The following is a 13,705-nucleotide window of genomic DNA, read 5'->3' as shown; positions in this document are numbered from 1 at the left end:
GTGTTTAGTGGAAAATTTGTCAGAGTTAAAGTCAGTATTTGAATGATTGGTGACCCTTCTATGCTGTAGTTATGGTATTTGAGGAAAATTCCGTTAAATATTCCTAAATAATTAGTTCTGAATTGATGCAGGTGCTAAGTTTCAAGAACAGGCAGAATATATTGAACAAAATGTTGAGTTTTATTGTTTGATCCACTTAAACATTCACAGTGTTGAAAGACCTGAATACCGAAATCTTGGGATCTGCTGAATTTAGCCGCTGAAGTATTTAAAAATGACATTTGGTCTTGCTGAAAGTTCTTCATAGTTCAGTCAGGTTGTTGGACATGTTCATCCTCTACCATATTCTGGCTTGACGTAAAATTTTTATCCTACAACTCTTGCAATACTATGTGTTGATAGAAGAGTGAATACTTAATGCTATATATGTTTTTGTAGCTTCAGCAAATTCTTCAGACTTTTCAACAGCCTCAAAAGCCCCAGTCACCAGTCATAGATAACACTGTGATGGCTCAGGTTCAAGCTATTACTGCTCAGTTGAAAACTACAGCAGCACAACCACCAGAACAGAAAGCTGCTTTCCCACCACCTGAGCAAAAAACATCATTTGACAAAGTAAGTATTCATTTGCTCTTTGTCTTTAACTTCTTCAATTCAGCAGAAGACTGATGGATGGATGCCTCAATGTCCTCCACTTACTAGGAGTAAAACGATACAAATTTTGTTACTTCTCTTTCCCTCTGGAGGTTGGCTTCCTGTTTTTATAGCCTTTGCAGCTTATGAAGCTGAATAAAACTACTTTTGGGTAATTTCTGATTCTGCATTAGAATATAGATTTTTCTTTTCTGATTCTAACCTTGTCTTTAATTCCAGAACTCTTAGGTATATAGTAAGACTTCGATAATAAGAATGTTTTGGCTGCCAGTTATGTAAGATACAGAAAAAATGGTGTAATTTCTTTCAGAAATTGCTGGATCGGTTTGACTATGATGATGAACCAGAAGCAGTGGAAGATTCAAAGAAAGAAGATTCAGCTCCTTCTCCTTCAGTTTCTCAGCCAGCTTTGTAAGTTTTGTGTCATAATAAAATTCACAAATTTTTGTTCTAAAAAATACTTAGATTAGATTAAAATTCCAAGTTACTTCAGTGCTTAACTGTTATAGTCCGAAGTTAAAACACTATTAACAACTTTAACAACTTCTGGTGTGGTGGATTGGTTTGGTTTTGGCAATCTGGTGTAGGTTTGGCATGTTACGTTGATTGAGGATGTGCTCTGTAGAGAAAAGCTCAGTTTTGTTTTCAAGATGAGTTCCATGTTTTTGTTGCACAAGCATCAGGGCATTGTTAGTAATCAGCTGGATTGCTTTGCTGGCTGAGGACAAGATGCTTTTCCAAACATTGTGATAGTTTTAGCTGTTTAAAACATTTAAATTGGCTTTGCAGCTTTAAATTCTCAAGCATGAAATATCCATGCAGACTAACTCAGACTCCTCTTTCCCTTTTGATATGCATTATGATAAAGTCTTAAATTACATGATCACATACTAGTTTTTTCCACAGGACCCCTCTCTCATTCAGTGCACAGGCTGGATGGTGCTCATTACCTGGGTTAGTCAATATTTCTTTTTTCCCTGCTTCAGTATGTGGCCCCATGTCTTACTCTCTGTATATGCCATCCAAACCCCACTCTCAAAAACAGGATCACTAACTTTGTCATTAGCTCTCTTACTGTGTTTATCACCTTGAGCACTTTAATGTTCCACAAGTATTACTTAATTAAAATGCCTTTTAAGTAAATCGGTAGTGTTTTCCCTGTAATACAGATGGAACTCATGGTGTACAGAAAGATGAGGTAGGTTGAACATATGTGCTTCTTGTGTATGCACAACTAGAGATCATTGGACTAGGCTTTTCAGCATGTTAATGTTCTGTTTGTAGCACTTCAAAGCCTCTGTCCTTATTCTTTTATATTATGTAAGATGCCTCTGAAGACTGGATTCCAGTAGTCTAATTTTGGGCAAACAAAATCGTTAATAGTCTATATGGAAAACTGATCTGCCCAGAATCATCTAAGAATTGTGTGGCACCTGTGTCTTAAAATACTGCAAAGTTCTGTTTCACATCACCATGAAATTCCTTTATCTTCCTGAAATCCTGTTCAGTTTCTTACACAAACTGCATCCTGTAAACAGGCCCTGTTAAATGCACAGACCTCATTATTTCCCTGAGCACTGTCCATTCTGTGTGTTGAATCAAGAAGTGAATGACATTACTGTAATCCTTTCTCCTCTGCCCTAAATTCCTCCCAAACTAGAGGTTTTTTTCCTAGCAAAAGTATGACCAATTTATTTTCATTGAGGAAAAAGCTTGCTTATTTTGTTCCCAAAAGAGGAAGTGGAGAGGAAGAAAGTTAGCCTAAGGCACACAACCTTCATAAAAAATTTCCATAGACTGATATCTTTAGCAAGATCATATAAGTACAGAGGGAAGAGAGGCTTAAACCTTTATGTAATGTTTTTTTAAATGTTGAAGGAGTGCTCTTACAGTGGAGAAAAGATAAGGAAGCCACTCTTTCTCCTTTTTCTGTTTTCACTTTTTAGAGAGGAAATGGAATCATAATAAAGATTTTTCTGTCTAAATTTGAAGCAAGAATGTTTAAATGTACATGGAAATATATAAAATAAAGGCCAGAAAAATCTGTGTATCTACTGACTTGTCTCACTAAAATATTCCTGGTTTTAGTGGGTTTCCAGCAGAAGGTGTACAACAGACAGTATTTCCTCAAATCCCAAATATGGATCCTTTTCAGCAGCGGATGATGGGAATGCAGCAGGATCCAATGCGTCACCAGGTAACTTCAGGGTTTTCCCTTGCCCCTCTGTTGTGTTATGTTTTCTATCTTTTGCTTTCTTTGGTGCAGAAATAAGGAAGTGGTGTTCCTGTTAATGAAGACTGAATATAGCTTAGCCCTCTGGCTCTCTCAGGAAACATTTCTGTTCTCTGTTCTGGTCAAGTTTTGAAGAACAAGATTTTTATTTTATATGCCTAAACACTTGAGCTTCTTCATCTGTCTTGGGCTTCTGCTCTTGTATTGTGACTTTGGAGCAGGGATACAATTTTACTGGAAACACTAATGCATTTTTTTTTGTAACTGAAAGGTTTTGTGTTTTTTCTTCTCCCAAGGTTCCGCTTCCTCCTAACGGGCAAATGCCAGGTTTTGGCCTCCTGCCTACCCCACAGTTTCCACCCATGGCTCAGCCTGTGATTCCACCGACAGCACCTGTGCAGCAAACTTTTCAGTCTCCTTTTCCAGTACAGAGTGAATCACACATGCAGAAACCACATCAGCAGGTGAGGACTCCTCACAGTAAACAACTAACTTAAATGCTCTAATACATGTCTTTCTCAAACCTGTGTAATTTGTTCAGGAGAGGAAACTTCATGATAACCATGTACAGGGATGACTGTGAGGGTAACTCATCCAAGAAAAAGCTGGATAGCTGCAGTGCTATATGACAATTCTGATATTTCAGAAGCGTGGCAAACCCAGCATACATATGTGTTAACTCTTCTTTTGTGATAGACTTTGGATTGCATTTTGTCCTTCCACCTCTCACTTTTCCTCATCCTCCTTTTCCTGTCCCCATCATGCTTCAGGAATATTTTGTTCCATGGAGTTCTAACAGCCCAATCTCGCTCTGGAGATAAGCCATCTGGAAACTGTAGTTTTTAAGGGCCTGGTAGATTGCTAATATAGTGGAAATAAACTCTGAAGTCTGTAAAAGTTTATAAAAAATCCAAGTGTAGGTAAACACTTATTTCTTGTTCCTAAGGTTTTGGAAGATGTTGGTAATCAGTTTTTTTAGTCTTGAATTCTGTTAAATCGGTACATTCTGAGAGATTGTTTGTGTGGATGTTCCGTGTCAGGGTTGCATTGTGAAAACTAAAGTTTAGGCACGACACGGTATGTTCTAGATTGGGAAGCTGTAGAGGATTTGGGGTAGGAAGGAAGAACTGTGGAACTTACTGGGGTGTTTTAAAGCAGGTTGTCTTGTGTTATTCGTTGTTTTGATGACTTAGTGCTTCATTCTTCAAATTTATAGTATTGTAATTAGCTTATATATATAGCTTAAACTACTTTCGTATAACATCTTGGAGAAAAGTTTTTTAGTAGGCCTTAATTTTCTGTGATTTTGGTGACAGAACAAGATCCGCTTACTGACTTTAAGGAATATCATCATATTCTGTGGAGATGTATGCGGTGTTGAAGTTGGCTAGAATGTGGGAAAGCAATAATTTGCAAATTGAAAAACGAGAATTCTGTGTAAATTACTTTTATTATATTTTTGCAGTAGTTGTATTATGTTCATTTATTACTGGACTGTCTCCTTATTAGTGACCACAAAGTGGTGATGAAGCTTTTGAAGAGAGTTTTATTATTTATTATTATTTATTTATTATTATTTATTTTAATTTCATGTATGTGAATATCCAGTGTAATTTTCATGCTGTTGTGTAATTTAGTCTAGGCATAAAATGAAATAAAATGCTTGTGCTACTTGCCCGTAACACCAGTCAACTTAATATTTTAGGATATGGAAGTGGAGCAGCCACCTATTCAAGAGGGAAAACGGCATGTTTCTGACAGCAGAAAGTCAAGATCTAGATCTGCATCCAGGTAAATTAGTGAAAGTTCTTTTAGTGAGGGTGTATATTGTATGAAGCATTGGATTTTAACATGAGGAACTAAGTGTGTCACGTCCAGAGACTTGAAAATGCTTTACTAATTCTGTACAAGTACTGAGGAGAGTTATACTGATTATCTGGAGCTCAGAGAATGTGTTGCTGTGCTGCCAAATCCACTGTGGGAGTGGTAATTTCAAACTGACATGACAGTAAATAGCTGAGAGGTGAGGCAGCTTGAACTGTTGGTGGAGCTCATTTTCAATGCCTTAGGACATAGTCCTGTTACCTCCATTTTGAGTTGACTTCCTGGGTGCCCTGCTCAGTGTGCTTCCTTTGAGGTAGTTTCTTTTAAGTGCCCAGTTGTGCTGTACAAGTTGGATTCTATGACAAAGGACACATTTAGTAAAAGAGTTCATTTCAATTTAATCTAAGGATTAATTACAATAAGTTACTGTCTGTGTATTAATCTCTGTGTGGACAACACTAGTGAAATTTCTTGGTACAGTTAAAACTGTCAAGGGCTTTATTTGAATTCCCCTTCTGGAACAGAGGAAAAAAAAAGAGACCCTTTCAACATCTTTTCTCTGAGAGGAATTGTGTTTAAACACAGCTAAATGTTGTATGTACTTCAGTGCAGTGGTAATGAGAAACAGATTAGTGACCCTTAAGACTTGTGAACCCCTGAAAGCCATATACCTTGTAAGGAAAACCGGGTATCTATACAGCTCTCTCTTATTGGTAGAGATAGCTTCTACGCCTGTCTATACTGAGTAAATTTAGGGAAGACCCTCACTGCAAGAAAGGTGAGGTGCTGGAGAGAGTTCAGAGAAGGGCAATGAAGCTGGTGAGGGGCCTGAAGCACAAGTCTGATGAGGAGCGGCTGAAGGAACTGGGGCTGTTCAGCCTGGAGAAAAGGAGGCTGAGGGGAAACTTATCACTCTCTGCAAGTACTTGAAAGGAGGTTGTAGCATGAAGGGTGTTGGTCTCCCAGGTAGTGACTGATAGGATGAGAGGAAATGGCCTCAAGTTGCACCAGGAGAGGTTTAGATTAGATATTAGAAAAAATTTCTTCACGGAAAGGGCTGTGAAGCACTGGAACAGGCTGCCCAGGGAAGTGTGGAGTCACCATCCCTGGAGGTGTTTAAAAGGCATTTAGATGAGGTTCTTAGGGACATGGTTTAGTGCTAGAGTTAGGTTATGGTTGGACTCGATGATCTTGAGGGTCTCTTCCAACCAAGATGATTCTGTGATTCTATGGTAGTGTAATTTTGTCTGTGCTCTAAAGACATCTTTCTTAAGAAGAAAATCTGTGATCCAGTGTACTATGGGACTTTGCCGATCACAGAGGCAGTATTACATGTCTGAGCTGATCATACAAATTTGGTTCCAGTAGTAAAGCAAAGCTATCTTACTTAGTTACGAGTCTTCTCCTTTGCCAAGTTTTGTATGACTTCCTTGAAGGTTTACTGTCTTCCAGACCTTGAGTGGTTTAAAACTTGAACATGATGTAAAATACACTTTCACTTGCAGAATTTATTTTTAATCTCTCATTTTAGCCATTCTTTTGTAAAAGTAATGAACATTTTCCTCATTTAAGCAGATGCAATTATTTTTGGTGTTAAGGTGAATATAGTTTTGATAGTAAACTTCAATACAAAAGCAATATAAGATATTGAAAAACAATGAACTTGTAGTGCATTAATAAGCTACTGTAATAAAGTATTCTAGTTCTAAATGAATGTGAATGAACTTGGATTTATTTATTTTTTTATTTACTGAACTCTTCCCTGATTATTTAAATAGATATCTGAAATAGTTACCTGTCAATGTCTGGGTCAGAAAGATTGAACATAATTGGTTGTTTGTTTAAACTAGGTCACCTAAAAGGAGACGATCAAGATCTGGCTCCCGATCTCGAAGGTCACGTCATCGTCGATCTCGATCTCGGTCCAGGGATAGACGCCGACACTCTCCTAAGTCTCGGTCACAAGAAAGACGTGAACGAGAGAGGGAGAGAGAACGCAGGTCAAAAGGCCTTCCTCAGATCAAGTCAGAAACTGTTAGTGGTAAGTTTATGCTTTCTCTTTACTGTTGATGTAGCTCTGCAAATTCCCATAATACCATTTTTTGGATGCTCAGCATCTGCCTGGTTCATACGTGGAATTTTTTTGTCTTTGTCTAGTATTTTCTTTAATGAATTTTAGAGTCCTGTGTAGTTGAAGATATTATGGTAGATACCATACCTATGTAAAATGGAATACTAAGAAGACAGTTATTTTAGGAAAAATGTAAATGTCAAAGAAATATACTTCTTGTCTCTATTAGACTTTTTCTTAAATTGAATTTTGACATGTCTACTTACCTTCAGTGTATGGTATCTGCTTAGAATATCCCAGAAGACAGTTCTTAACCTGAAGTGTGGTGGGTTTTTTTTGCTGTTGTTGGGTTTTTTGTTCCTTTTTCTTCGGTTTAATGCTGTTTGATGTGGCTTCCAAGACTCATCCAAACAGAATGAAAGTAAACTGTACTGTGATTTATTCTCTGAACTGTTGTAAAGCTGGTAAGAATTAAATTCACCACACATCCTTGTACTTCCTTTACTCATAGTAGACAATTTGATAATTTTGGAATATCTCCAAGTCAGAAATATTTTGGCTGTAAAACGAGGGAAGAAAAAGCTGAAACACCGTGTTTTTCTTTTCCTTCCTTCAAGACATATAAGGTAAAGCAGATTGAGCACCAAGAAGCTGAGCACATTATTACAATTTTTTTAATGATTCAATGTTGTGTGTCTCTCAAACCTGGAGGGGAGCTTTGACCTGGAAAACACACAGGCTAATGTTCAGATTTCTGAAATAATCCTGGCTTTGCCTCTGTTTATAGACAAAATGTAGTAGTTGTCTTCTGAGTGTTCCTGGGGAGTGTGGAATCCTTTCTGGAGTCACCAAGTAAAATGAGAACGTTCTTTTTTATGTAAGAGGAATAAAAACTGGAGAGTTTTATCTAGCTAAAACATTGTGAATTACAATACCATTCATTTAAAAGGACTGCAAAGACTTAGTAGCTGTTCATTAAAAGCTTATTGGCAGTGGTGCAAGATATACTTTTCCCAACATCTCTCCCAGATCCTGTCACACAATGCTTTTTAGGTTTGCAGTTTTCTATCACTTAGTGGGGAAAACATATATGAATGTGTTTTATTACCTTGAAACATGAAGCAAGGTAAGCACGTTGGTTACTCTTTCCTGAAAGAAAAAGCTTATGTCAGTTTTTCACTTAACTATAGAAAAAAAGGCATTGAGTAGGTCACTAAAGATGTTAAAAGTTTGGTTGCTCATTGTAGTTGAATTGTTCCCACATTCTGGAGGGAAATCCTGCCAGTGGTGGGTGTATCACCATAAACAATTATCATCTTGCCAGTAAGTACCATCCATAACTTGTGATGGTGGCCCGTAGCTTGGATTTCATACTAAGTGAAGTGAAATACCTTGTTGTGAAATATCCACGGTGTGTGTTGGGATATTTCGTGGTGCACTGTTAGCAGCAAAGCATGTCTTTCCTTTTTATGATGATTTGCAGAGCTCACGATCATCAGAAGTTTCAGGTCACTTCAATATTAAGTTAACTAGAGAGCTTCTTAGTGAGGGCATTCTAACAACAATTCTGATGTAGTTGCTGTGGTTAAATGTTAATGCAGCTCCAGGTGGGCAAGAAAAAGAGATTTCTGTCAAAAACTTCTAATTAATAAAATATTAATTTTAATATTGGCTTTTTTTCATTTGAAAACTGACTTTTAAAATAACTGTTTTGACATTGTGGCCTGTGAAACGTGTATTTCCAAGTGCGCTTACAATCTGCATTAAATCTTTGTAGTTTGTAGTACTACGCTTTGGGTGGGACAACTTGACAAAAGGACAACTCAACAGGATGTTGGAAGTCTTTTGGAGGAGTTTGGCCCAATTGAATCAATAAATGTAAGTATAAATGGTGTGGTGTAGGCTACTTTGATACATCCTGATTACAAAAAGGCTTTTCAGACTGTTTTAAGACAGCTTTACTGTTGATACATTCAGAAGAGTCAAGAGCTCTGATTTCCTGCATGATTGTGTTTTCTAACTTGTAAACTCAATTCATTTGGCTGCTTTGTAGAAAAACAAGAAGGTAGTTGCTTTAGTTTCTTGCAGTTAAAAAATGCACTTAGGGGTAATACAGAAGATTATCCCATTTTCATAAAAGTCATGCTTTGGAGAGAATTGAACAAGAAAGGGCTGTTGAGATGGGTACAGAATTTCATGCTATACTGCTGACTTCCTTCTCCGTTCCAATTTATGTGGACTCTCAGCACATGTTCTTGTCCCTTTTGCTTGTTTCTCTTCTGTCATTTTGGTCATAAACATGGATAACTATTATTACACTGTTGTATTTAAGGATATTTTTATATACAAATGACAGCTCTTCCAGTAGCTATAAAATTTAATTTAAACAAGCAAACAAAAATAAGTGACTGTAATTTTCTTCCTATTCCCAAGTCTTGTAAAACAAAGTTTTTTCTCAAATGCATTGTGAATAATCAAAATTATTACAAAACTGCAAATAAAACAGAACGTGGAGGTGCAGCTGGCTGCTTATTGTATATGGAATGAAGTGGGGTATTAGAGTGTCTTGTTTCTTCTAACAGAGTAATTAATTGCCAGACCGTAACATGTACATGAATACTACTGTTTAACGGTTTTAAAAGATTAAATATACAACAGTTGTCCATATTCTCACACAGAACAAAGTTTAAAACTTTTCGCATAAGAAGTTGCTAGAAATTTGTATTTCCAGAAGATAGTGGCTAAATGTGCCTCTTCACTAACACTCTCTTTCATACTATCATAGTCCTTTTTGAAACACTTGCTGATGTTCCAGTGTGCTGTAATTGAAGACTTGTGTGTTGTTCATGACTTTGTTAATGTGCCAGCAAAATCTTTTTTTTTTTTTTTTTTTTTCTGAAAATACAAACAGATGATACCGCCCAGAGGATGTGCCTATATTGTAATGGTTCACAGACAAGATGCTTACCGTGCCCTGCAGAAACTGAGCCGAGGAAACTTCAAAGTCAATCAGAAATCTATAAAGGTACTTCTTGGAAAATGTCAAGCTGTTCTAAAGTTACTGTAATCACCGTAATCCCTTTTCATCTATTCTAGGCTTTGGGGTATTTTAGACTTATATGTATTCTGGATATGGTGTTCTGTTAATTTATGCGAATGGACCACTATTTACTTGATGTAAAGTATTCTTCCTGTTTTGTAATGTGACTAGTGGGACTTGTATCTGTTTCCTTGAAAGATTGCCAGTAATTGTCTATTTAACAACCTAAAATGGTGTCCTTTTAGTCACTACAGCAGACTGTAACTATGTTTTTCTTGTTGCTGGCTATTTGTCTTATATTAGAATATTAGATATTCTAATCCTACAAAGAGTGCTAATAAGTGAAGTAGAACACATTCATTAGTGAAGTTCTTCCTTTTGAAGAACATTGTATTAGACTGTGACACTGTCCTCTGAAGGGAAACAGAATTAATTTTAGTGATGGGGGAACATTTGAAGAAAATGCCTTTATATATTTTAATTTATTTATTATTTAGATTTATACATAATTTATTTATATTTTTACATTTATACATTTTTATTTTGTGCAAGAGTCAAACCAAGAAATAAGAACTAAGTTTGCTATAAAAACCCCTCTTATTTCATAGTTTTGTAACTAACCTATTTTTCCCACTATTACAGTATTCTTTTTGCTTTTTTGCCTCAAGTGTTAATGTTGTTTTTGAGAAGTAAATATTGAATCCATTAAAGTGGAAACATTTTACTGACTACATGTATTTTTGTTTCCCCCAAGATTGCATGGGCTTTGAATAAAGGAATAAAGCCAGATTATAAGCAGTATTGGGATGTAGAATTAGGAGTTACTTACATACCATGGGACAAAGTAAAACCTGAAGATCTTGAAAGTTTCTGTGAGGGAGGAATGTTGGACAACGAAACTCTTTGTCCAGGTAAAGTATTGCTACATCTTTAGATGCTTTCAAAAAAATTCTCCTTTGTGCTGGTGTCCTGAAGTTGGTGTGGCTGACTTTCATGACTCTGAGGTGCACATAAAATCCTTGAAATGGCTGAGAAGAATATCATGTACAACCTGTAGATTGGAAGGAGTTTGGAAGCCATTAAGGATAGTCCCTCATCAGGAATTGTGCAGCTGTGTTATGAGAGGCTGGGCTAAAAACGCAAGTGGTTACCAGGTGACCTGTCAGCTGCACTGGTGGTTGCCCTTGATGGCCAACGTGTGTTGTGCTTGTTTGTCCCAGAGCCAGCCTGGTCCTCCACCCCTTGTTTGTGTGAGGCACCACTAACAAATGAGCGTGACTTAGCAGTACTTGTGTAGCAGCAGAGCAGACAGCAACTTTGTAATTTCTAGAAAAAGTGCCCATAGTTTTCTCACTTGTAACATTTTCAGTTACCTTAGCAAGTCTTGTATTTCTAGGGACCTAATAGGATTTTTGTTATTTTGTATGCAAACAGTGAAAGTATCTGGTTACTATGGTTATATTAAGAAAATGATACCTATTATAATCAGCAGCTTCAAATCAGTGTAAAGTTGCTAGTGTGCTGGCCATTATGATTTTAAAAGTAATATTAAATAAATGCTGAAATTGCCTTAAGTTCTTTGAATTAGTACTCTAAGCTGTTGGTTTTAATCATTGTGTGATGTGCTGTCTATTAATAGTTATTGAGACATTATTTCAGGGTTTTGTCTTTCCAATTTGCCTTAAGTAGGTGGTGGTTATTTTAAATAGTAGTATCTCGTCCTGATAAAAACACAAAAATAAATTGAGTGTGCGTTTGAAACAAAAAGTCTAATGAATGATAAACATAACCTAAGTGTGTTCCAGTCTTCTCAATGCTTCTTCCCACAGTGCTTCTTAACTGATCCCTTTTTTCTGCTTAGCTCTCTTTTCCCAGCAATTTCTGACAAACAATAGGAGCCATATTTCTTCTGTAGATAGACTTTGAAGCTATGTTTGATGTTTCCCTTAATTTGCTTCTATTCTTCATTGTTATATTCTCCTTTTCCTTGTTCAAGACTTGAAAATGTTGGTTTTTCACAAATGACTTCTCAAAGTAGTGAAAAAGCTGATGCCTTCTTGCTTGAAAGCAATAGAATGAATCTGTTGAAAGCTTGTCCCTAAACAACCTAACTGGTTTTGTTACAGATAATGTGTTTCAGAGTCCTGGGCATGGATACATGTCGTCAGTGTAAAAAAAATTGTTGAATGACTAATGAAAGGAATAAATTTACTGCTATGTGTTAGTGATTTGCTGTACTGTGTTTAAAGTAATTTTGAAATTTTATTGTCAGAAATGTTTAAATGCATCTTAACTCTGTACTTCTCATCTGAATATTTTCAATTATGTCATTTTTTGTAAACATCAGAAAGAACAGTCATTTTACATGGCAGTGCTTGGCTACTTGTCCACTTCTACTGAGCTGATACATGTATGTTTGGGTCTTTTTGTTTAGAGTGGAAGGGGATTCCCAAGAAGTCTGAAAATGAAGTAGCTCAAAATGGAGGTGCAGAAGCTACACATAATGAACCAGTGTCACCTATACCTAAAGCTTTACCTGTTCCAATTCCTGTTCCCATGCCTGCACCAATAACAGTACCTCCTCCACAGGTGAGAGTTGCTTCTCATTTGCTCTGGATATTTAAACAAAAACTTACTTTAAATGATAATTGAGTTTGGCAATAGGTAAGTTAAAGAGGAGGGGGAAATACGATGAACGGTAACTAGTTGATTTTGTGTATGTATGTCTGTCACGTTGTTGTTCTGGGTTAAAAATGCTCTTGTTAGCAGACTGGCTATAGTGTTGATTTATGAAGATAACTTTGCTGTGCCATAGATCAAGGATGCACCTGAAGTCCATTATTTGAGCTTCTTCATGTAAAAGAGCAACACATTCTCATAGAACAACTTTTTTTTTTTTTTTGTTCTGCTAAGCCACAGTGCAATTGAAGACTCCAAAAAAAAAAAAAAGAACCCATTATGGTTTGGAGCATGTGTTGTGCCCAGCAAGAGCAGAGTGTCTGGTTTGATTTCCCTGAAAAGGGATGTAGTTTGCATGTACCAGAACAGCCCTGGGAACTGAGTCAGCATGTGGTTAGTGGGAATGATGGTGGATTTACTCCAAAACCTCGTTGCTGCGCTAATGCTAATGTAGGCAGTGTATGTGTGTATGCCAGACCTTTATTTGAAGTACTGTAGAACTGTACTGCTAATACCTGTTCTCCTAGGCCCAGAGGAATTACTGCAGTAGATTTTTTTTATTAATGGGCTGAATTGCATCCTCTCAGTTTTATGATTGCCTTTTCTTTCTTTTTCTGGTTTCCTAATTAGTTTTCCTCACTGTTGGCTTTAGTAAGCTATAGACTTTCTAAAATATGCATATTGCTTTCATGTTTGTCCATATTGTGTATACTCTCTTTGAACAGCCTTTGGGAATTTAATATAAAAATTTTCATACCCTTCCTTTGTTGTTACAATGGTTCTTTAGTCAAAGCTGATGTTGTGTGTTCACTGATTAAAAGAACACTCTGAAATTTTACCATTAGTTTAAGTAGCATGTTATAATAATTATTCCCTCCAGTGTTTTATAATCTGTTTTCTTTTAGCTTTACATACTGACAGATGTGGTACTACTTTTACAGTAATAGTTTCTTTCTTGTCACTGTTAAAATAGTAGTATATATTCTTCCAAATAGGAAGAAGTGTGAATAAAACTATTTTGCGTCTTGAGAAAATGTGATTTATGAACTACAATATGGCAGACACTCAGAAAAGATCAAGAACTCAGATTATTTGAAGACATGTATCATTTAGCCAGTTATGTGATTTGAGAATATAGTATGTTTAATTTTGTGTTGTTTTGACATAGATTCCTGAAATGCTCTAAGGTGTTATTAGTAAATGA

At 36.5% G+C, this 13,705-nt stretch overlaps 1 protein-coding gene across 3 annotated transcripts in view; it reads left to right on the top strand.

Moving 5' to 3' along the window:
* The window catches only part of SCAF4 (SR-related CTD associated factor 4), a 46,709-nt gene that overhangs the window by 18,810 nt on the left and 14,194 nt on the right, over positions 1 to 13,705 (top strand). For 2 of the 3 annotated variants that reach the window (XM_065862601.2, XM_071810395.1), the window contains exons 7-17: positions 439 to 615; positions 965 to 1,065; positions 1,561 to 1,608; positions 2,743 to 2,851; positions 3,184 to 3,351; positions 4,593 to 4,678; positions 6,562 to 6,752; positions 8,560 to 8,660; positions 9,694 to 9,807; positions 10,577 to 10,733; positions 12,257 to 12,411. In XM_065862601.2, the coding sequence (XP_065718673.1) occupies positions 439 to 615; positions 965 to 1,065; positions 1,561 to 1,608; positions 2,743 to 2,851; positions 3,184 to 3,351; positions 4,593 to 4,678; positions 6,562 to 6,752; positions 8,560 to 8,660; positions 9,694 to 9,807; positions 10,577 to 10,733; positions 12,257 to 12,411 (1,407 nt within the window). The remainder of the gene's footprint in view (positions 1 to 438; positions 616 to 964; positions 1,066 to 1,560; positions 1,609 to 2,742; positions 2,852 to 3,183; positions 3,352 to 4,592; positions 4,679 to 6,561; positions 6,753 to 8,559; positions 8,661 to 9,693; positions 9,808 to 10,576; positions 10,734 to 12,256; positions 12,412 to 13,705) is intronic. The other variant, XM_065862602.2, reaches the window with a different exon arrangement.

The sequence above is a fragment of the Patagioenas fasciata genome, chromosome 1 (assembly GCF_037038585.1).
Source record: "Patagioenas fasciata isolate bPatFas1 chromosome 1, bPatFas1.hap1, whole genome shotgun sequence".
Taxonomy (NCBI): Eukaryota; Metazoa; Chordata; class Aves; order Columbiformes; family Columbidae; genus Patagioenas; species Patagioenas fasciata.
Note: the sequence above shows the minus strand (reverse complement) of the source record. Positions and strands in the feature narration are given on the sequence as shown.